Source organism: Zeus faber (genome assembly GCF_960531495.2).
Source record: "Zeus faber genome assembly, chromosome: 7".
Lineage (NCBI taxonomy): Eukaryota > Metazoa > Chordata > Actinopteri > Zeiformes > Zeidae > Zeus > Zeus faber.
In genome coordinates, this window is record NC_137203.1 from 26266613 (window position 1) to 26290369 (window position 23757).

General features: G+C 41.5%; 1 protein-coding gene across 1 annotated transcript in view; it reads right to left on the minus strand.

Annotated features, from left to right (window-relative positions):
* Positions 1–23757, minus strand: part of galnt9 (polypeptide N-acetylgalactosaminyltransferase 9) — a gene marked incomplete at both ends in the record, with an annotated part of 71102 nt that overhangs the window by 13243 nt on the left and 34102 nt on the right. Inside the window, 2 exons of the mRNA XM_080004645.1 lie at positions 16420–16537; positions 23473–23670. Of these exons, the coding sequence (XP_079860771.1) occupies positions 16420–16537; positions 23473–23670 (316 nt within the window). The remainder of the gene's footprint in view (positions 1–16419; positions 16538–23472; positions 23671–23757) is intronic.

The window sequence follows — 23757 nt, forward strand, 5'->3', positions numbered from 1 at the left end:
GCCACAGCGCTGACACACCACTTAACATTAGCCACTTAGCACCTAAAAAGCTGCTCTGCCGTTCAATTAGATGCACAACTCAGTTCTTATCCGCTCCGCCATTAACCCGTTCACTGGACGACTTCATCTCTGTGCCTGAGATCGCCGTTGCTCGGACGTATAATAATTCCTGCACCTTTTCATTTTGCGACTATCACGCAAAATGGAATCTCCCTGTCACCTCTAATTGCCAGCCCAACCTCCTCCCCTCCACCTCAAAAAAAGAGAGCCATGATCTTCAATCATCAAATGTATCTCGTGGTTACAGAAAATTGTATAGTTGTAATATAATTAAAATAGTGGTTTACTTGTTGGATGACTGCAAAGGTAAAAATGAATTTAGACTCTACCGCGTTATAATAGTCAAATTAGATTCGATGTCAAATTACAGTCTTTTGTTCCTCGATGCATTACCGTTTATCTCATTGTTACTATTAGAATTCTCAGCGGCAAAGCGATACAAAAGTCATTGTCTGTAACTGATTAATTGCTCGCTAAATTATGAGCTGTACTGACAGCTAAGGTAATGACAGTATGTTTGCATTGTGTTCTCGTTTTAAAAGGATCCTTAATGAGATGTGTTGAGGGCAAAGTCGACAAGACGTCCCGCCTGCATGCAGGTCTTATTCTATGCACTTTAATATTGATCTGTGTGTGTTCCATGCATGCAAGAGTGTGTTCAACTGCCATATGGGATCTGGCTGGAAGCGGGGAAGGGCTCATCAGAAAATATCCCAGGCAAAACCGGAGGCTGGAGCGAACGTAGCAGGAAGGCGAGAAAGGATTCTCCTTGATTAAGCACAAGCAACATGGAACATAGCATCTGCGTTTGAGTCCGCTCCGTCTTTGAGGATCATCAATGCAGATCTGACCTTATCCGATGCCTCAACAGGAGAGAGGAGAGAGAGAGAGAGAGAGAAAGAGAGAGAGAGAGAGAGAGAGAAAGAGAGAGACAGAGAGAGAGAGAGGGGAAAGAAAACAGGTGCGCAGCAGACTGCTGGCTCAGTGGTGTGCGACACGTTCCAGTACGACTCTATCCCCCTGCCCGCCTGCTCTGCTCACAACCCGTGCTTCAGCCAAGGCATTTGCCAAACAAATCATCTTTCAATTTTTTGATTCACCCCGGACATATAAGGCATCCTTGCGCCTGGTGATCATCCCTCAGTTTAAGCGGAAAAAAGGGCGCCATGCTGGGAAAGCTTGGTGCGGTAAATCACTGATCTGTCATAATGATGAAAGCTTTGACTCTTTTTTTTTTTAAGATTGGACCCTGACAAGTCACTCAGTAGAAAGAGTCGCTTGATTTTCCAACTCTTCGTTCACTTGATTCTGTTCAGTTGTAATACACGGCGAGCAATGAAGTTGAGTCTAAAGGATCGGCTCGGCCCTATTGGATATGAAATAACGAAAAAAAAACTATTTTTACTGGAGTGACCAGCGACTCCCGAGTCCAGGGACATCGGAACTATTTTCCGAGAGGGGGTGCTGTAAATGAGGGGTGGGGGGTGTGGGGGGGCATGGGCCATGTACTACTTCACCCGTCGCACGCAGACTACTTCACCCCTTGCTCCGTTATCACTTTGGACAGCGCTGTCCGACACAGCAGTGCTGATTAGACTGAGCTATTAATGAGCCCAATCCAAGGCTTTCATTTCAAAAGATTATACAGCTATTAAGAAAACATCTGAGTCAGCTAGATTGATTATCATATATTAACAGAATCCTCTTCTTTTACTTGAGTTTGTTTCTCAAGTGGTAATTTTGACTTTTACTTGAGTGATTTGTTGTGAGCGTAATTGTGGGCTACTTTTACTCCAGTAAAGTTTTTCAGTAAAGGTACCCCTCACTTAACGACCGAGTTCCGTTCCTACGACCGGGTCGTTGAGCGGATTGGTCGATAAGGGAGGACCCGCCCCCTTACTGTTATTTCAGTTTTGGAGATTGCGAACACTAGTGTAGTGAGTACTGACCGACTGCGTGGACTCTCAGTTGTCCTTCTAATAAACATTCACGGCAGCGACAACCATGCAAGATGCACACCAGCTCATTGAGAGCACTTTAGGGTTCAGTGTCTTGCTCAAGGACACTTCGACGTGCCGCCAGGAGCCGCCCTCTGATTACCTCCTGCGCCATGGGGTTGCCCTGATGCAACAGCGCTTAGGAGAGACGGGCATAGCTTTATGAGCCTTTCCACGTCTGACAGCATGCTTAGGGTTTGTGGCTGCAGCTCCTGGAGGATGAACAGCACATCCTGGATGGTGGTGACTTCTCCCCCTTACACATTTACTGTAAGCCAGCAGGGCCAACTCCAGGCTTAGCCAATAACAAGAGCCCGCTTTCGTCGCAGCAACTCGGATTCCCTCCCGGTCAAAATGCTGCTCCACCTCTGAGCGGACCAGGTCCAGGGCCTCAAACACCTCCCTTTTCCACACACCCGGACGCCCTATAATATGAAACCATGCACAAAATCTTGATGATTTGCATTCTAAAGTAACTAAATACTTCTTTTGGAATACTTATTTTACTGACTGCTCTTATATTTGAGTAAAGGTAGGCTAGTGCTCCATGTATTGAAGTAAGAGCTGCATTTCTTGTATGAAAGGTGCTATAGAAATAAAGATAATAATAACAATAATAATAATAATAATAATCATTATTATTATTGTTATTATTATTATTATTATTATTATTATTATTATTATTATTATTAATAATAATAATAATAAAAATAATAATAATAATAATAAATAATAATATAAATAATAATTACCTTCCACTTTGCTCATCTCCTAGTCTTCCACCACCTCTGCATGGCGAAAGCGCACCTAGGTCTTGGTGATTTGCGGTGGATGTAGCATCTTTAAGTTGTAGCGATCGGCATATTTCTTCGTCTTGGCCACAAGGTCGTCAATGTTCGCATCCTGTGGCAGTGTGCTCAGTCATTCGCAAAGGAGTTTGGCAGATTCCATTGAGCCCAGGACTGTGGTGCCTTGCAGAGACTGTGCCACCGCTTCGCACGGAGTGAATACAGTAACGCAGGGAAGCAAACGGAGACCGTGTGCATGTTGGTGGCTTACGGAATAGTCCCGCTACTTGGGCACGTGTCTCCCCCTTGACAGTCTTGTCACTCTCCAAGGTCCGAAACATTTCTGACACACCATGGAGTTGGGCACAGGCAGGGATACCACATCTCCAGATACAAATAGGGACTGGTACAAGGCCTTTCTCTCTGCCGAATCGTTGATAATAACTGTGACCTCCTGCACAGAGTTCAGCGTATCAGCAACCAGGCACAGTTCTGTTGCAACTTCCTGCAACACTAAATCCAATGAGTGATTTGTAAAGTGGACAAATACAGAGTCGGGAAACGTTTCCTTTAATCTAGCCTGTACCCCCTTGAACCTCCCAGACATATTGCTGGCTCCATCAAAGCAGTAGCCTTTCATTCTCTCCAGGGGTAGATTGAGGCACACAAGGACGTAATTTATGCATAAAACTAACATCTCGGTTGTTGTGTCTGGGGCCCGGCCCAGAAAGAAGTTCTCAACTTCCAGGTTGTTATATGCAAACTTTTAAGTACATGAGAACTGTTCTTTGCCAGTGATATCTGTGGTTCCATCAGCTGAAAGCCAAAAAAAAGGCTTTGGGATGCCTTGGCACTGATTTGTCTCTGAATATCATTGGCAAATAGCTCCGGGATTTCATTTTGTTGTCAGTCTCTTCTTTTCAGCCAAATATTCAAGTCAGGATCATTGTGCACCATTTCCGGCATCACGTGCCATAACACCCCATCCCGTTTTTTAGCCCCTCTCAGTGGTAGTCCCTTACGCCCCAGGAATCTTATGCAGCTGAAAAGGAGCTCCAGCATCTTCCGGGCGGTCCTCTGTTCATTTGCAATGACTTCAGATAGCAACGCATTAGTTGGGGTTGTTTTCAATGCAGCCAATTTTTGAGCCGCATCAAAATGACACTTCTCGTGGTCCCTAATATTCTCTGTTGCTTTTCTCCAATTGGAAAAGCCTTTCTCCTTCAATCAGAGACTCTCAGTTTCTGACACCAACTTGATAGCTGACCTGCACACCCCGCACACAATGCTGTCACCATCTGCAATGTATTCTAGCCGCTGCCACTCTTTGAACCAGGCAGCCTTGCAGGGGCGAGTGAAGCTTTCCCCAGTGAATTTCGGACAGGGAATGCATAATTCTCTAGAGGTATGAAGGACGCTGCACCTGCCTTTTGAGTAGCCTCAGGAGGCGGGGAAGGTATAGGTGTACTACCGAGTGGGGCTAGCTGCTGCTGCCTCTGTTGCTGTCGGCCTACTGGTACAGATCTGGGAGGTGCAGGCGTCAACTTGTCAGCCGTCGTTTCTGCCTGCCTCTCTATCGTTCTCTCTCTGTCTCTCCCTCTCTCTCTCTCTCTCTCTCTCTCTCTCTTTCCCAGGCGCTTTGCTGGCTCAGAGTAGGGTTGTCACGATTCGGATTTCGAGGTCGAAGATCAAAATGAACGTTCAATTTCAAACTTCGAAACCACAAGCAGGTTTGCAATTTGCATATTTTTGTGGGTAATATTGTCCGACATGGTCGCCATATTAGGGCGGTCAATATCCCCGGGTAAACAAATGCAGTGCGCGCTGGGGCGTGCGTGTGAATGCACATATACAGTACAGTAGGCTACAGCATATGTGTGCATTAAACTTTATTAACATTGGTCAGCAGTTTTTCTTGCTCGGTTGCTAAGGAGCCCTTTTTGGCTCAAGATGATGCCAACGGCACTGGCCTGACTAACAAATTTTGTTTACATATTTCAAGACGCATGAAGTGCTTTAAACAGGAGACAGGCTTATCATTTCTGACAATCAATCACAAGGCTATGAAAGCATCTTTCCTTTATGTTGTAAGGAAAATAAGAAAATAATGTCAGACAAATTTAAACACCAATTATTATTTATTAAAAAAAAAAACATTTGGCGTAGTTTGGGGTCTCTGCCCGAATCATTAAAAAGATTTGTTCGCTAAAGATCAATCGTTCGCGAGTCTTGCATCACCAAATGTACAAGTGTGTTCCTCTTAGACATCAGTTTATGATGTACTTCCAATCTACAGTACAAGAACTACTTCAGTGGGTGTTGGTTGATGTTAGGCATATACAATACTGGAGGTAGAAGACATTGAAGACAAATGAAGACATTTAATGTAATTGAAGAGGCCACCTACAGTTTCTTATCACGTTAGAGGATAATTAAAAGGGCTGTCAATGTTAGCGCAGGCGATTCATTAAAAAACCTTATTACGCTAGATTTCACAAGCATCGTACTGTATGTGACTTTACCTTCACCCGACATTGACTGTCGCACACTGCAACCGGCGGAAATGGAAAATGTCTGTCAAAAGATTGTTTTTTTTCAAATTTCTTTCTCGCCGTAATGAAGAGACAAGCCGGATGTTGCCTTTTGTGCTGTAATTTGTGATATAGACCAAAATGAATGATGTATGGAGAATTAAGGATTTACTGTTGGTGAAGTATGTGCTAAATGTTTTGCAGACAACATAAAGAAGTTGATAAAAGATGTCCGAGAGGTAAAACCTGATTGCTCTGTGATATTAATCTCTTGCCATAACCAGTTGACAGACATCTGCCAGACTTCTATAGTCACAAACATATGCCTACACGTAGCAGTCTACACCAGGAATCAATCCATGAATGTGCAATTGCTTTGTTTTACCACTTTTGAGTCTCCATTTAGCCTTGATATTTGGAATATAGGATTCTTTGCCGTTCTGCATGCGTTTTGCTGGAGTTTAACAAAGTAGCAGTTACAGTATCTGTGCACGTCATGAAATTTAACATGCAAATAATCACGCAGCAATTTAAAAAAAAGTCATCATCACATTCTGGTTTATATTAGCTTTTTGTCTAAAATTGCTTCGTAAGTAGCAAAATTATCTACTTGAAAAAGGTATTATTTCACTCTTAAAAATAAAATCAAAGAAATCCAATCAAGGACTTTGATTAAGACGAATGACGGTTGTTCACTGTCTCAGCAGGAGTCACCTTCTCCCTTTTAAGTCTCACCCCCTCATCCTCAAATCGAAACGCCACTGCCAGTTACCTTTTCTCTTTCATCTCACCCTCTTCACATCATGCGTTCCAGGTCAATAGACTACATTTTTTTGAAGTACATTTGGCATTGACCCTGAATAAAAAAGGAGACTACCTCATTAACAACAGTCACTTAATAGAGAACATTCACTTTGATGTAGTGGTAATGTAATTGCTAATTTAATTGAATTGCCACTGTACATGCAGTTAGTTAATTGGAGCAGGACCATAAGAGTGATATGCTCCGTGAGGATATAGGAAACATCGCCCATAAAAAGCCTAAAAAGCTATTAACAGCGGTAAACAGGTTTTCATGAGCACCGTTACACAATATAATCAATACAAAACAAGTGGTGACACCCAGAAGGGTTGGGGTGGGAAACATTGAAACCAATTTCCCTCTTGCACCTAAGAATCCTCTCTTAATTTGTCCAGGGTTGAATTTATGTCGACAAAAACAGTCCTTTTTTGACAAACTTAGGTCTGCCAACAACAACAAACTATTATATTATCGATTCAGAAGGTTGAGGGCAAAACAAGGACCCCGTCCATGCTCACTCACTCTGTGATACTGTGATACTCAATGAGCAATGGAAGTAGAGCAATGTTTATTTTGACCTTGAAGGACCAGTTCACCTCCGACGCTACAATTTTGCGCAATGAAGCTTCAACGTCATCCTGCCTTTTCCGTGACAATTTAAGGCAAATTGAATTAGTCTGTGCACAAGCAAGCGATTTAACAGCCCTTGGGAACTCTAGAAGCCCCAGTATCTGGAACGTGAGTGAGTGGGCATGTAAGTTCAAGCGCTAGGCGGAAGCGCCATGCTCTGTGGATGGTGAATTATAAACATGGTCGGGGATGTTTTGACAATTTGGATGTGGTCAGTTGAACTGTAGTGATTGGAAGATTGTGCACTCCCAACAGATGATCCTGCCAATATCGTCCAAACAAAGACTGACTTTGGCTTTTGAATTCCGCTGTATTCAGGTATCAGTGGCAACGTCCGTAAGATGGAATCCGCTGGTGATATGGAAAAAGGTCCATATCCATCCTGTTAACGGTTGCACTGGAGTGAATGAGCCATTGCCCCCATTTGAGTGCGGTTGTTCCCCTTGATGTGTGGCAACACCTATTCAAGGTTCATAGGTGCTATTTCAAATTCTAGGCACCTTTTTACAGCAAATTTCTACAGTCCACCTCACCTTTCTGAAAGACACCATAACATAATTCCAGACCTTGTGAAAAGTTTGCTTAAAGCGCACAAGATGTTAGTTATCAAGCCCTTTCTCTCCATCAGCGGATGGATGAAAATAGGGAGTGGGGCAGTAGTCCAGGAGGCAGATTGAGATGATGAGAGGGCTGGTTGAGGTCAGACTGATTTCATGTCAAGGCTCATCCCGCAAGGCCTTTGAGTGATTTGACAGACAGTGCAGAAGATTTTCCTGCTACAAGGAAATTAGACCCTCAGGTTTGCCCGAATGGCCAGATGAGTTGCCAAGGGTCACCCTGAGTTCATCTCCATCTTTATGGGGTATTCTGTATGCATGACAGAGTAAATGGCTGTTAGATTTGGGGGAAGAGCAAATCACTACCAAGAGGTGCCAGTTATATTTTAGCTGTTGGTTTCTCTAAATGATGGCTCTTCAGTGTTTTTAAACATTGCTAAATTTTAATGGATCAGAAGCCATTCCACAGAGAACTCAAGGTTTGACCGAATGACTGATAGATTGGATGAGACTGCTTGATACTTTGAAGAGGAAAAAGACTCTCCCCTATTTATAACGCCAGGATTCAACTTCCCCAGTGCACATTTGAGCATGTGTACACCCACAGACGCTTGACATTTACTATACCGCTATGAAAATCAATGGCTAGGGTCAGCTAATGGCTTCTTCCTATGGACCATCACATAAATCAGATAATTGGTATTTTGGTATTCTGCATTTGACACATACAGAAATCAGTTCAAATGCCAGAAGAGCAAGTCGAGTTGGGATTCGCCATCAAGAGCTTCCAATGTGAAAGTAGACAGAAGCAAGTAATTATGGGTCCCGTTCATCAGCCAAGGTCAAAGTTACTACTGTGTGGTCAAGCTTTCTTTCCGATCTACAAGGTGTGATTGCGCACGCACGCACACACACACACACACACACACACACACACACACACACACACACACACACACACACACACACACACACACACACACACACACACACACACACACACACACACACAGCAGCCAGACACTGATTTTGCATCAGTTGCCAGAGCAATGCAAAAATGGGAGAAATATCCCACAAATACCAAAATATCTCCCGCTGGAGCCGAATGTCATGAGTCCACTCGTTAAGAATTTCTCTGCATCAATTTTAGGCTGCTTACATAGACTTTTCCAAATATCTGGCATTTGGAGAGAGTTCCATGGCCCCTGCGTGCCCCTACAAACTTACTTTACTGATAAATCTTACAATTCAAGGAGTTCTTCCATGCCAACAATAATTATCTTTTTGATAAATATCTTTATCCAAGCAAATGGATACATTTTGGCATAAATGGCCATAGCATAATACACTTCATAAAAACATTAATCTTTGTCCTAATACTACAAAAGCCCTAATCCTTATCTTGGCAGTCTGAACAAACTATGCCCATTGAATCATACAACATCCAAAAAATAACATCATGTTACTGTGAATAAATACCAATGGATTATAACAGGATTGAAGACCTTACTGTATCTATCATAATCAAAAGACAGCTGAATCATAAGGGAAATTCAGCAGGGGAAAGAGAACATCCGCACTGGAGAAAAAAACAAAACTTCTTCTCTCTATTTGAAATCTGTCTGCATAGTTGTGTCCCAGGAATTTAGGAATGTCCTGCTTTTAATTGAAATGCTGACACAGAAGTCTCTCTTTACCCGGAGGACATCTCTTTGCAAGATAATATCCCAACAAGAGCCCCTTGCTTCCCAGAAATACCAAAAAAAAAAAGGCTAATAAGGAACACGGAATATCCAGTCTACGCTTTTGTAGTTTTTTTTTTTCAATCTTGTATTTTAAGGACTTTAGAAAGACAACCAACATTCGAACTGACAGCTCCTGATAGAGTCATAGCAAATCTAATCATCAAACATGCAGAAGCCAATGTAAAAAAAACCCCATATCCAATATATACAGAAACAATATACAGAAACAAACCAACATTAGAGGGATGAAAACAGGAATCAAAAATGAAACCCAGCAGCTGCAGCCTCGGTCTTACTATTCACAGAATGCAGCGTTTGTGCATTTACATACATTCATTCTGGGGAGCCAGGCAGTGATTATCACACAGTTATTCAGATTTGCCCTTGTAGAAAAAACGGGAACGCTAGAAAACAGTTTGATCCGATGGACATTAATGCTCGCCACCGCTGAACCCATGTTTGTCAAGACTTTGTGGTTATGCACCTCCTGTAGCCGAATAATCAGCATCAGCCATCAGCAATGAGCCTCTGATCTAAATTTGTCTGTGCGTTTAAACCAAGCAACTTATGACGCCCTCTCGGCCGTTATTTTGGTGATATGTGCATTTTCATTCAGCCACCACTTCTGCCAGTGTCATGGCCCCATCAGTCTCTTTATTCGTGACCTACATGTCTGCAGGGAAATGCTTCCATGATTCACTGATTTTAATGTTTCCACCCAAGTCGAGAAAATTGTATTAATCAATGGCAGGGTCAGCGGGACAGCTTCTCTCTCACTGTAATAATTTACACGCGATTTGTCCGTCCTGATTCGTTCCCCATTTTGTTTGTCACGATGGGATCTTCCACTCTGTCTCACATCTGAAGCTTTTTTTCAGTGCCCAATATTTTTAAAAGCATCGTGAGCTGAAGGCACCATTCTTCACAATACCCCCCCCCCCCCGCTACCACCGCCTCCTTTCGCAACTCCTTTTACCCGTCTCTCCCTTTCATACATCAAAAAATGGAGTGCATGTCAGGACATTGACGGAAAAAATGTAGATGCAGGGGCCGCCTTTTAACGCCTCTGTCTGTCAAGATCTAATTCAGCCCAGGCGTGCCTTCCTCCTTCTGATACAGGAGCTCTGATTCAGAGCTGTATGTCTGAGTACCCCTCAAACGTTGGCCCTGTCACATCATTTACATTTTTTCCTTGCAGAATAGGTCCGGCATATCGTAGTGGAGGCAATTAGTTTATCTAGCGGCTTAATAATTACATTATTGTCAGTGTAATCAGGGAGATGGGACTATAAACCGTCGGCAACTGTCGAAGTTTCTTTCCCCTCTCGTCGGTGGAGCAAGAGGGTTGGGATCTAAAAAAATGGAGGGATGTAATAAACACCATCGCCATTGGAAATTATAGTAATTACCCTGTCAACGTACCATTAAAGTGTGATAGGGAGAGCGTGCGGACGGAGTTAAAAACTGTTTTTAATAGTGTCTATTATTCCCAGGGACTGTATTCGTCAGGGTGTATTTAATTACCGTGGCTGTCCCTCTGACCCTGAACGGCGATGGTGCTCCTCCATGAGCTGTACATCTGTACAGCTGTACAGCTGTACATGTCCATGTCAAAGGGGAAACATGGCAGCGCACAGCTCTGCAGCTTCATACAAAACTGTCTAACTGGAGCAGTGCTCCATTTCACAACAGCAATAGTTTATGTACAGTATCTGCGTGCATAAGTAATTTAATGCTATCTATGCACCCAGCTGCTTTAACCCACCGTCCTCGTTTTATTCTAATGCTGCCTGATTTCATGGAAATACCACATTACCATTGACATACTGAACCGTGTCTTTATGTTTTATGCCTGGAAAAAAAACGTACGGCAGCCAATTTGCTTTTCAATTAAGTAAAATCTTTATCTTTATCTTTAAAATTTCTTTATCGAGCGATAATTTTTTACACTCATATCTATTCCCTTTGACAAGTGCAGGATGGAAATGTACAGTAATGAAGCGCAGAGTAAGTAACTTTAAGTCAATTAAGCCCCAACAGATTGATTCTGCTGTTAAATAATGCAGCTGTTGAAAAAGACAAACACTTGATCAATAGCCGAAGCTCTCCCCTATTGTTTCCTGCGCCCGGCGGGTATTGATAGGAAGCAGACATGGCTCCACCCACGGTCTAGACTTAAGGCTGTATTCTGTGGAAATTAATTGGTCATCCGCATGACATGTACAACACTTCACTTGAGAGACCCAGTGCGTATAGATCGGTCAATAGGTCAATACAAGTGCAAGGCAAGTGCATTAGAGAGACTCGTTTTTTTTGTAGAATAATCTTTCAGACACTTAGATAAAGACACTAAAGATACAGACACAAAGATTCTAACTGTAAATACAGAGACTTACTGTAGATTCAGAAAAATACTGCATCAACTGTACCATTTCTACATTGCATCTGACCTTTAATAAATAGAATTCAAAAAGTAATAAAATGTGACTTTTAATAAATTAATAACACAAATGATTGGTATTTGTATATTATTATACTAAATCAATAATAATAATACTAATAATACTAATAATAACAATAATAATAATAATAACAAATATGACATGTTAAATTACATTGATCACAGAAATACATTTGACTTTAAATACATTTAAATTGGACAAATTGGTGTATTTTTTCAGTGTTGGTTTCCTCAGCAGATCGTTTTGAAAAAAAGCCTCAATTTGCATCAAAGCGTTCATATGGCCAGCGCTCCCTCCATCATTTGCTGCGAGGTGGACACAGGAAAGACAGCGATTTTGCAGCTGGTGACCACAGATGGCTCGGGCTTAATGCCTTCTCATAACAACATCTCTGTCCTTTCCAAGGTTATCGCTTTCGCTGAGGACAGCATCCGAGTCCAGCGGAAAAATATCACCCAGAATTTATTTTATCATCTACATTTTAGATGTAAGGTTATCGCTTCGGTATTCCCTCCTTATCTTGTCATACATCTTGTCTGTTTTTGTCCCATCACCCATAAGATACATAGCAGTGTCACAGCAGCTCCCATCAAAATAGACAAAAAAAGTAATATAATAAGAATACAAATTGGAAAAAAGAAAATGGCAGTATGGGATAAACCTGAGGATTACCTGAAGAACTGGCGATATAACAGTAAGGCTAAGGATTAACTCGAGGATAGAAATAGGGAATGTATGATAAACAATAAAAAAACGGATAACAAATAAAATAACTGACTGATAGATAATAAATGTAACCTAGAATTAACAATAACAATAAAATAAGCCTTAAAATCAATAATAAGCAAGAAGTAATGGTAATAACTAGGCTAGGATTATTTTTCAATTTTCATGAACCTAACCCTAAACAATAAAAATAAACCTAACAATAAACCAGGGAGAAATAAAGCAAAGAATGAACAATGAATAATAGAAAATTTGGCAAATATACAATGAGCCTAAAGATCAACATAAAACTCATCATAATACAAGACATTCCAATGAACACACACATTACACATCTGAATAATCACTGCTCTGAAAGTACTTAGTCTCATCATTAATATATCATATGATATGATATCATTACACTTACACGGATACTGTATGTACGTTCTAGCCATACTGTAGCTCCTGCTATAAGTCATGTGGTTGACTCAGCTCCAGATAGCTTCCAATCAAGTTTATATAAATTGTCCTAATTGACTCCTAATTATTTTAAGACACAATGCATTGATTTATCTTTGGGGAACCTATTACTGATTGGTCCAAAATAGTACTGACATGAACATTAGTTGTATTCATAACTCAAGAACTGAATACTTCCACATCTACAGAGGCCTGGCCTTTGCCCTGTCTTGGAGCAAAGCTGTTCAATTTGAAAAAAAAAAAAACAAGCGCAAATTATATTAAAGATAGTACAAAACAAAGATCTTTAACTCCTGGAAGCAGAAGGAAAATACTATTAAGTTCAACTAAAGTAATTTTAAACCAAATAGAGAATACACCAAGAAAAACGATAAATGAACTGAAGCCAAAGCCAATCAGAAGTAAATAAAATAAATGAATGAATTTATCGCTGATGGGACCAAGTTAAAGTGTAATTAGAGCCCTTTCCTCTCCGGTACCCCGTGCTGCGGCAAAACTTTAATTAACAACAATTTCCTTGCCGAGGAGAAATTACGGCCAGATGCCGAGAGGGATTGCCCGCATAATTATATGACGATGACCAGACCGAGAAAAAATAAAAGATTGCAAATTTTTTGTATTTAAATGTGGATGTGGCTGATAAAATGTAAAGGTCATTGAGCAACCAAATGGAGGAGGTTCCTGGTTGACCATTTGGCCATGGTACAGCCCTCTCCAAGGAAAAAAAATGAGGGAGAAGTTTAGGTTTTAACTGTTATTAACAGCACGTTGTTTTTATATGAGCTTAAATTTGCCAGTTAGAGTCATGCAATACCCCTGCCGCAGGGAACTTGGAAATAAAAATCTATGATCTATCAGGAAAGACTCGCTGGGAGGAGCTCTGGGTAGGAATCACAGAATAAACTGTACTGACACTTCTGGCAGAATCCATCATGTCTGCCCTTGAGCACATTTGCCTGTTTGCAAAGTCCACCAAGATGCAAGGAGACATTTCCTCCTTCTAATGAAAAACCGAATTTACCCATAAAAAAACATGCTCACCACACATGCCAATGATTTGATAATGCTACCGAAAAAAGCATTAATTTCAGCGGCTTTTCTGCTCTTCTAAAGCTGAACTTCGAGTATGATGAAAAGCAAAAGTAGATAGGAAACCTCTCCAAATTGTATTGCGATTGCGCGAGAATTTATTTCGCAAGTCCTCAGAAGTGCAAAACACAGGAGAGATGCGTTCATCCAAGATCAATTTGGCTTATTAATTCGTTGTGTTTGCCTGTAATAGGTTTGAGCCTATTTCAACTCAAAAAGATTGTGCCTCTAGAACTTCAATCAGTAATTACTGAACTACTTATATAAGTATACTTATACTGTATACTTCGGTAAAGACTTCCAGTAATCTGCTGAAAATATGCAATTCACTACCGAGCTCCAGTTCATTGTGACAAATGAAATGCTTTAAGCTTGCTGGAATTCATAGGGCAAGAACCAGTACGATGGCAGATCAAAACATGTGAGGGCATATACAACCAAGTTTGACCTCTTTGACCTCTGAGCTCTTAGCTCTTTAGCCCCTGCACTTTTAGGAAGTGTGTGAAAGAGTCAAGAAAAAAATCCCCCACCGTGGTCTATTTCATCCTTCCAGATTCACTTATTCCCCTTCCAGGCACTCTTCCAAATGGAAAAAAACTACCGCCACGCAACCTATGCAACCGAGCCTTGCTTCCTCCTTTTGGGTCCCAGAGGTATTCTTTTCTTTTCTTTTTCTTTTTTTTTTTTTACTTGCTGCGCGTGACAGAAGAACCAACTCAAAGTAAATTATAAATACGCCGTAACCTTTTTGCAGAGAACTGTGACTTCCATCAGCCCCCTGCAGTGAAATGGTCCTGGGCGGGCTTTAGCTATTGCAAGCAGTCTAGGCTAATTGTTAAACATGTTCCTGTCAATCAAGCCCTCTCCCAAATGGCAACTCCTCAGCCAACGCTACAATGAGCTGCCTGAGACACAGCAGCCCCTCAGAGAAGTAATTGCCCTCCGCCGACCAGAAGCCCCATCCCCATTCCATTAGCGGCTGCACAATATGAATGGCTGAAGCTGCTTGTTGACCGGGGGGCTATTTTGAGCCCGCGCTGGTCTATTTCTCTGCCGTGTGTTTCATTTCCACATGTACATGCCGAACAGAAGGGGAGGTAATTGCGTTTGCGATGGCGTTGTGTTCAAAGATATAAGGGCACGGTTACAAGGAGTCGCACGGCTTCATATATCTAAATGAAAATGAATCCTGGCAGGCTCAGTGTTGAACGGGTGGGATTGAGCCAAAGGAGTAACCCGAGCACACCGCTATATTATCACAGTTCACGCGGTTCATTCTGCATTTATTTAGTTGCCAGAATGGAATTATTCTCTTTCAAATATCACCTCCAGCTCAGCTGAATGGTTGCTCTGGTGCTTACAGTGTGTGCAGGTGCACGGAATAAGACAACACTGTGTAACGCTGATGGAGATTGTTGGTTTTCTGGCACAGAATGTACAAGGAGGACTCATCGCTCCATGTTAATGCAGGAAATGTTGGATACACAAGGGGGCTCGCTCATTCTGTCATTGTCGTCGGCGGGCGGGAGAAACTCTCGCTCGGGGTCCATTTGAGATTACGAGGGGTTTTGAAACGGTCATCAACAACCATAAATGTTTCTGACTCCAATAAAGCTCCGTTGAAATCTATATCGCAGTTCTATTCGCCGGCCGCCACTCCAATTGCTTTTTCCAAGGCGTCCGACACTTCTGAGGTGCCATTCGAGCCATCTCAAGATTTGAAATGGATGTGAGGAAGACATTAAATGGAGGAGTGCGATCTTTCAAGCATTTCTCATTCCAATAAGCCAAGGAGTGAGTTTAGATTCAGAGTGGTTCCACTCGGCTGGAGAGAAACATTTTCTGAATTTAAACGCTTACCAATTCTTCACCAAGCCCTTCGCTCACATGAAGCGTTAAATTCAACTCAAAGCGGCTGCAGTGAGAGATTTACATTTTCCGTATACAGGTTTTAGAGCCTTTGGGTTGGATGAAGATTTGCATTAAGGGATTTTTTTTCCCTCCTCTGCTCCCATCTAAGAGAATTCCAACTTTTCAGAGTTTAATCATGGCTTGTGTTGACGCCCCTGGATTCTGTATCCTAAGCTGTATCCCCCAGGCAAGAGAACTTAAGGAAACCTTGTCATAAGCTGCTCCATAGTCTGAATATAGATTTGGTAAATCATTCCCACTAGGACTATTCATCTGATTAGAACCACTCCCAAATATTGGATTAGTGATTACAACTTTTTGTCTTTTATTACACTATCCCTCACTGAAAACCCGCCCCCCCAAGCCTGCACAAGCACACACAACTATACACACACACACACACACACACACACACACACACACGCACACACACACACATATACAAAGCTTTGGAGGAGTATCTCATTAAAAAACAAACCAAAGTCTCCTCGCAGCAACGCTCCCAGCATTCGCCTCTCCAGTGTACGGTGGCATCTTTCATTTTGTCATTAAAAAAAAAACAAAAAAAAACCCCAACGTCATTTCTTGAGCAAAGTAATCTCCCCGAGGCAATGCGTTTCACAATTAAAGGACCCGGCAACGCGCCTGGCGGTACGCACCCTCATGCCGAGTTCGATGTTTTCGCCCCCGTAGACCTCCATGCCGGGGTCCAGCAGGCCGATCTCTCCGAAGTATTCCCGGTCGACTACAAAGGAGCAGCCAATCATCGCCGGGGTTCTGAACGAGGAGAGAGAGAGAGACAGAGAGAGAGAAGGGGAGAGAGAGAGAGAGAGACAGTCAAATATTAGAAAGTATTCCCCCGCCACCAGTCATTTATACACCCACCGAGAATGCTGTTCATTATCCTTGACTAAAAAAAAAAAAAAAAACAACAAAAAAAAACCCCACCGCAGTTCAGACAGTGAGAACAATTACAGTAAACAAGATGGCTGGTACCTCAGGTTAGACTGCGGGCGGAAACACAGTTTATCTATCCTTCATTTACCGGCCTCATTCTCATTCTGGGTCTCAGTCATTACGGAGCAAATTGATATTGATGCTTTATCGATATCTTCATTCGGCTGTTTGTTTCCACGGTACAATGTTGGAATTTAAGGCTTTCTCGTGGCTCTCATGTCACCCACAACATCATCTGTAGTTCGAACATGCAAATATCTTTATATTTAATTATATTTGATATTGAAAAAAATCCAATATCCCGATATTTTGTGACAAGTAAGTCGATATTTATAATTTGGCTCTTTGGGCTATCCAGAGGTGGAACCAAGTAATTGTTTTACAAGTCTCAAGTAAGTCTGAGTCCTAAAGTCATAATGTGCTCCTCACGTAATAACATTTCATATTTTTAACAATGGTAATAATTTGGTTATTAAAGTTACACAAATCATGAACGCTTTTTAAAAATATATATATTTATTACTTTCCAAATAAACTTCATATTTCCATGGAAATACATATGTAGCCATGAGAAAGACACATTAATATGACGACAAAAACAAGATATTGTAATTATAGCATTATTTTAATAGAAGCTTTAAAAACAGGGTTTACAAAGTGCTTTGACAGAGAAATAAAAGCAGTGTTCAGATCATAAATTTAAAAGGCAAAGGAACATTAATAAATAGGAATTTAATTACTTCATTAAATCGTAAAAGCGGATAAAGAGACAAAAAAAAAATATATATATATATATATATACAATATGATAATAAGAAATTGAAATGAAAATATCATTTTAATAAATGAATAAGTAAATGAAAAATAAAATACATATACACATAATACATAAAGAAAGGGGGCAAAAACATAAAAGGAGATCTATGAAAATGGGTTTTGGGAAGTGATTAAAAAGAAGTGTAGCGCTCTCTCTTCCTCCAGATATACTCTAGACACCGAAAACAATCCTGTCATAAAGTTTAGTGTAAGTAAAGTGTGTGTGTGATTGTGTGTGTGTGTGTGTATGTGTGTTTCTGTGTGTGTTTGTATGTGTCTGTGTGTGTTTGTGTGTGTGTGTGTGTGTGTGTGTGTGCGTGTTCAACATTTAAAACATGCAGTCTTAAACAGTTTTGGAATCATCTTTCCAAGGTCCAACGCCGCTCTGTCTCAATTCAGACGCCGATGTTCCTCCGCGCTGCCACGCGCGACTTTTTCTCCACTTGCGCGATCTGATTGGCTGCTGCCGGATTGAAACTGTAATCCGTTAAATGGAGAGTTGTTTCGCTGCACACTTGTTGTTGTGGTTTTTTGAATTGAATCACGTTTTATATTTGGGCTTGGGGAGGTTATCAAGTCGGCTCGAGTCAAAAGGCTCAAGTCCAACAAAGAGACAGCAATGTTTGCTTGGCAGCAAGCAAACATTTAAACTCTCAAAAAACACTCCACACAGTATATAAATGTATGCAGGAACAGCTTTCAAGCGGTATTGTCAATCTTAAGATTAAAGTGTTGGAGGAAAAGGCTCGATTTTTGCCACCTGAAGAAATTAGGCAAATGTCATGTGTTTCTTTCCCCCAGTTTCTTATGAAAGTGTTCCCTGTCCTCCTGGCATTTTAGCACAGCGTTCGGGTGGCATTATCTTGAGTGGCTATGGTGCCTATTACACGCAGATCCTTAAAATGTGACGTTCCCCCGCACCAGGCCGCGCTGAGGGGATTAGAGTGGGCTGATGCTCACTGTGCATTATACCACACATTCATACAATGTCAGAGCACAAGCTTGCACGAGCACACACACTTACAGTACACACACACACACACACACACACACACACACACACACACACACACACACACACACACACACACACACACACACCACACAGAACAGATGAGACACATGCAAAGACACATTGGGAGTTAAGTGTGGCAGACACTTGAGTTTGAGAGGTGTGAAAGCAGGAGGTAAGTGGGAGCTCCATTATGATTCATTGACTCTGTGCAGGAAAGAGTGCACTGTGCCATATGCTGGACAGAGAGGAGGACGCTTTTATCCTCACATTTGATACAAAGCACGTTTTAGCCCATCTCAGTCCCGTAGTTTTGTTTGTTCTTTAACCGATTTTTGTGTTGGGTTTGTTTTTGTGTTGGCTGGCGGCTTCATAAATTGTCTTTCTTGCTAATTATGGATTGGGAATCGTCCCTTTGGAAACAGACTTACTGCCAATATTTGGGATTCATGCAGTCCCAATATTTAGGTTTAAGAACAATTTGTTTATCAGACCTCCCCATCTATCCAGATTCCACCGTACCAGCATTCTTTCCTCATTTCCTTCACTTCCCTGCCTTAGGGGCCTTTCAGTGACTGTTTATTGTCTAGTTACTCTGCAAACCCGTCGGTCGCTTGGAGTTGTGTATTTCATTGTTTTGGTCCTTGTGATTATGCAATGTGCAACTGAATCATATTGTTTGGGAACTTTTTGTTAGTATTTTATTTTTATTATTTTTTATGTAATTTGTTCTCAGGTGCCTTCTAAAAAAATAGATAATCATCTCAATGAGACTGACCACATGTGTTTTTTTATAATTATTATTATTATTATGGCAATTATTATTATCAATATAAAAGTGATAATAATAATAAGATGAAGAAGAAGAGGATGAAGAAGAAGAAGAAGAAGAAGAAGAAGAAGAAGAAGAAGAAGAAGAAGAAGAAGAAGAAGAAGAAGAAGAAGAAGAAGAAGAAGAAGAAGAAGAAGAAGAAGAAGAAGAAGAAGAAGAAGAAGAAGAACAACAACAACAACAACAACAACAACAACAACAACAACAACAAAAGCAATTATAATAATAATTATAATAATAATAATAATAATATCAATAATATTAATAAAAATAGCAATAATGATCATTATAATAGTAATAACTATTTGTATTATTACTATTTTTATTACTGGTGGTGACCAGTCATTAATAACATAGTATACGCACACTCCTTTTACCGGAGTCTGGATCAAACTTGGACGACAGCATGTTGGACAGCATGCCCCGAAGACAAATGTTATTTGTTGTGTCCGTGGGTTTGTCAGTTCCGTGACGTCCATACACTAGTGACGTCAATTTTTCATGAACCAAAACAATAGGGGTCTCCAGCTGCTTTGGAGGCTGGACCCCTAATGACAGGAATCGTTCAAGTTCAAGTAGCACTGTAGTCGTAGTATCTAGCAGTATCTGTTCTTTCCATATGAATTTATATCCTTTTCCAAGATACTTTGCACCAGACGTATAACACTCATACACGCCGTGCAAGGACATGAAATTGACCAAACCATTTTTTTTGTTCATGTTCTGCAATTTGGAGGGAGAGCTTTTTTGGAAATGGAATTCTCTCCTGTTATTTTGATGTCGGTGAGATAGTTAACTAATTTTAAAGCCCTGGGCTATGAAACCCAATCTCAAATCTGCTACAGCCCCGCAATCTCGTACGTTCAATTCATACTCCAGTAATGAGGCATTTTGGACTTTTGTTCGCCTTTTCTCCGTCGCTTTTGTTGCGCACGGTTTCCAAAGAGCCCAAAATGTCTGAAACCTGTCAGTGTGCTGAATGGCCATGTGAGGCTCTAGGAAACAGGCTGATGGAATGATTTCCGATAGATGTCCGCAAAGCCAACACACTTCAGTCGACCCTCGAGGCCCTCTGTCATTTGCAACCCAGCGGCAATAGGGAAAACAAGAAACAGTCCTGCAAACGTCGCCCCCCCATCTCAGTCTCATCCGCCCAGAAGTCTGGAAATGTGTTTTTCTGTGTTACTTGGATACCAAACAATATCTAGCATGGCATATTAGAACAAAAGTCAAAGTAGTTCCTTTAAAACTTTTTTCTTCTTCTGACAAACAAGGCCAATCGTCGCAAGCTGAAACCATGTGTAAAAGGTTTTTGGTTGGATTAGTGTTGTCTATTAGTTTATGGCAAGAAATAACACAAATAACAAAGCTGTTTGTCAGGAATTGGTATTTTTTAAGAATTCAATACCGAAACAGACAAAAAGACAGAAATATTATTTCCGTCACTTCTAGCATTATTGGAGTCAACAGAGTTTTGATACCCATCTGTTCTTATTTTTGGATTATTCTTGATGACTACTGGGGCTGTAGTAACAAAGAAAGCACAAAAGTGGCTATCCAGCGAACCCCTAATGGTCTGAGAGTGGCTTTTCCCCCAAAGAGTGCTGAAAAAAAGAGACATTCTGGAAGGCTGCAGACACTGGATGGAGGATTTAGAAGGGCAGTGAAATGGAGGACGGAGAAACACAATAAAATAGTCTCTTCAACCTTGGGACTGATGGTTTCTCACGCTTCAGAAGGTGCTTCATACAGTACCAGCAGCCATTAGACTCCAGTAATTCTTTCCCCAGCTGGCTCAATATCAACACCCCGAGCAAGCTTGTTATTGTCTCATGTCTCTTATATACGTCTCTACGTCACTTTTCTACAACCAGCCCCCAAAGGGGGCGGAGACCCCTATTGTTTTTGGACATGAAAAATTGACGTCATTAGTCTATGGATGGCATGGAACTGACGTACCCATGGACATGATGAATACGAATTAGATTTGGGGCATTCGCGACATGCCGTCCTCCGAGTTTGATCTAAATTTGCCCTTTTTTGTAGGATAAGTTAGTTAAAAATGCTGCATTTCTCATCTCTGCAAAGGTCACGCGATAGCACTGCAGACCTCCAATTGGTCACATATAAGCGTGTCATTGCTTAAGATGGCGGCAGGCAGCTCTAGTCATCACTCTCAGGGTTTAAAAAAAAATGAATTCAAGACACGGATTCCCGAAATACAAGCAGTTAGAGGAGAGCAGTGCTGTACCACTCCTACACCACCGTCCACAACGCATATCACGCCGCTCCCCGCGCTCCGCTGTAAAATTCCGACCACATCTTGATCCACCTGATCCCCGCATACAGACACAAAGTCAAACTGCCTAAAGCTGTTGCGAGGAGAACCAAGAAGTGGAGCAGTGAAGCAGCAGAGGATCTGTGTGTGTGCCTGGACTAGTTACGTCCGAATTGAATTTACTCAGTGCAAGTCAATGTGATTGTATTTAACCCTGGAAACCATAGACATTGCATCTTACATAGTTTGTAGGATTATTGTATTTGGGTGGAAAATTATATCATACTAAAAACAGTTTTGATTTGAAATTGAGATCAGAGTGAGAACTATGCATCTATATTTAGCTGTATATCCCAGCGTACATTTACCAGATGCTTTTATCCAAAGCGACTTACAATTATTCAAACACTGATGGACACAGCCATCAGGAGCAATTAGGGGTTAAGTGTCTTGCTCAAGGACACTACAGCATGCTAGCAGGAGGAGCCTGGGATTAAACCAGCGAGCTTTAGATTACTAGACGACCAGCTCTACCTGAATGGGACATGAATGGTACTGTAATATTAATGTTATACTTTATAGTCAAAGCCTGATGTGTTGCCATTATAACATAAAGGCACTTTACTGACAATTAAAAGGACAAAAATACTCTCTGAATGTTTGACAAAAGGAACTCACCTTAATCAGGACATGAACACGTCTGGTGGAATAAAAGATAATGTTCTTGGAAGAGATTATATTGCAATAAAATAACTGCCAAGAAAACATACGTTCTGTAATACAACATTCGAATTAACGTATGTTCAGGCATTTACTGGTGTTGAAAATTATGACTTCAGATTGCCAATTGCATTTTAACCAAGGGCCGACTACGCTACACCCCCCGTATTGCTGCCTGCAGCTATATTTACTATTGATTTTATGACTTCCGTAATAAAGAATTCCCCCATTTGGGGATCAATAAAGTGCCAATCTTATCTATCTTACACATAAAAAGGTCATGGCAATCTCATCAAATGTGCACAGTACCTTCAATTGAGAGGCCTGGGACATCTCTCTTACCATGAGTAATAGCACCAGCAGCTCTCTCCCCCAAGACCTGTCATAATCTACACAGAGCTTTTCCATTTTCTATACAAGTAGAGTATCCATTGTGGTTGTGGTGGACTGTTTCAATAGCCTAGTTGTAATCTGTGGTATTTATCCTGGGATGGGGGGTATCACAGTGTAATAATGCCTTAGTGAAACTTCTGAAGTTCAGAAGTAGTGTCCGGTCGTCCGGCGGCAGTACTCTTTTATGAATTATAAATAAAAGTCCTTGCAGTGGCCTCTGTAGTGGCTGTTCTACCTCCGTCTCCTCTGAGACAAATGATTGAAGGGGGGGTCTATTCCCATGAAATGCGACGCCACACTATTCCCGAATCCGTACGATTGCGGTACATTTTAGCAAGGACACAGAGTTCAAGAGTTTTCTATTGTAGTTTAGACTGAAAAATGCTCTTCCCATTATACAGTAGCCCTTCATTCACGAGCCGCACTGACACTTATCACAGTGAGCGCCATATTGTACATCACCCAATTACACTAACAATGCTACTTTGGCACCGCCTCACGTGCTCCTGCATCGACATCATTGTATTCAGGGCAGAAATGAGAGAGGCTTCTGCAGGAGGCTTCCCCCATGCTCAGTCAACCAACCCCCCATTCCCCCAACCCCCACCCACACACACACACATGAATTAGTAATTTCCCAGACCTATAGTCCATATTTCATCAAACATGCTCATCCATAATGGACAGTGCAGGGGGCCCCTCACCTGATAGGGGCCGTCTCATCGCCTTTATCCAACCACTCTTGAGGGGGGATTATGTACATGCACCACAGCCCCCAGTTGTAGCCGTGGGCTGCGTTAGCGTACTGCTGCACCTCAAATGTGTTGTACTTGATGTTGTCGATGGCGGGCAGGATGATGCGGGTGTGATCCTCCTTGATCCTGGTCAGAATGGGCTCCGCCCTTTGGACAGATAAGAAAAAAAAAGGGGGGGAAAGGCGTTGAACAGTTGAGTTGCAAAACACTGTATATGTTGTGGTTCAAGAGGCC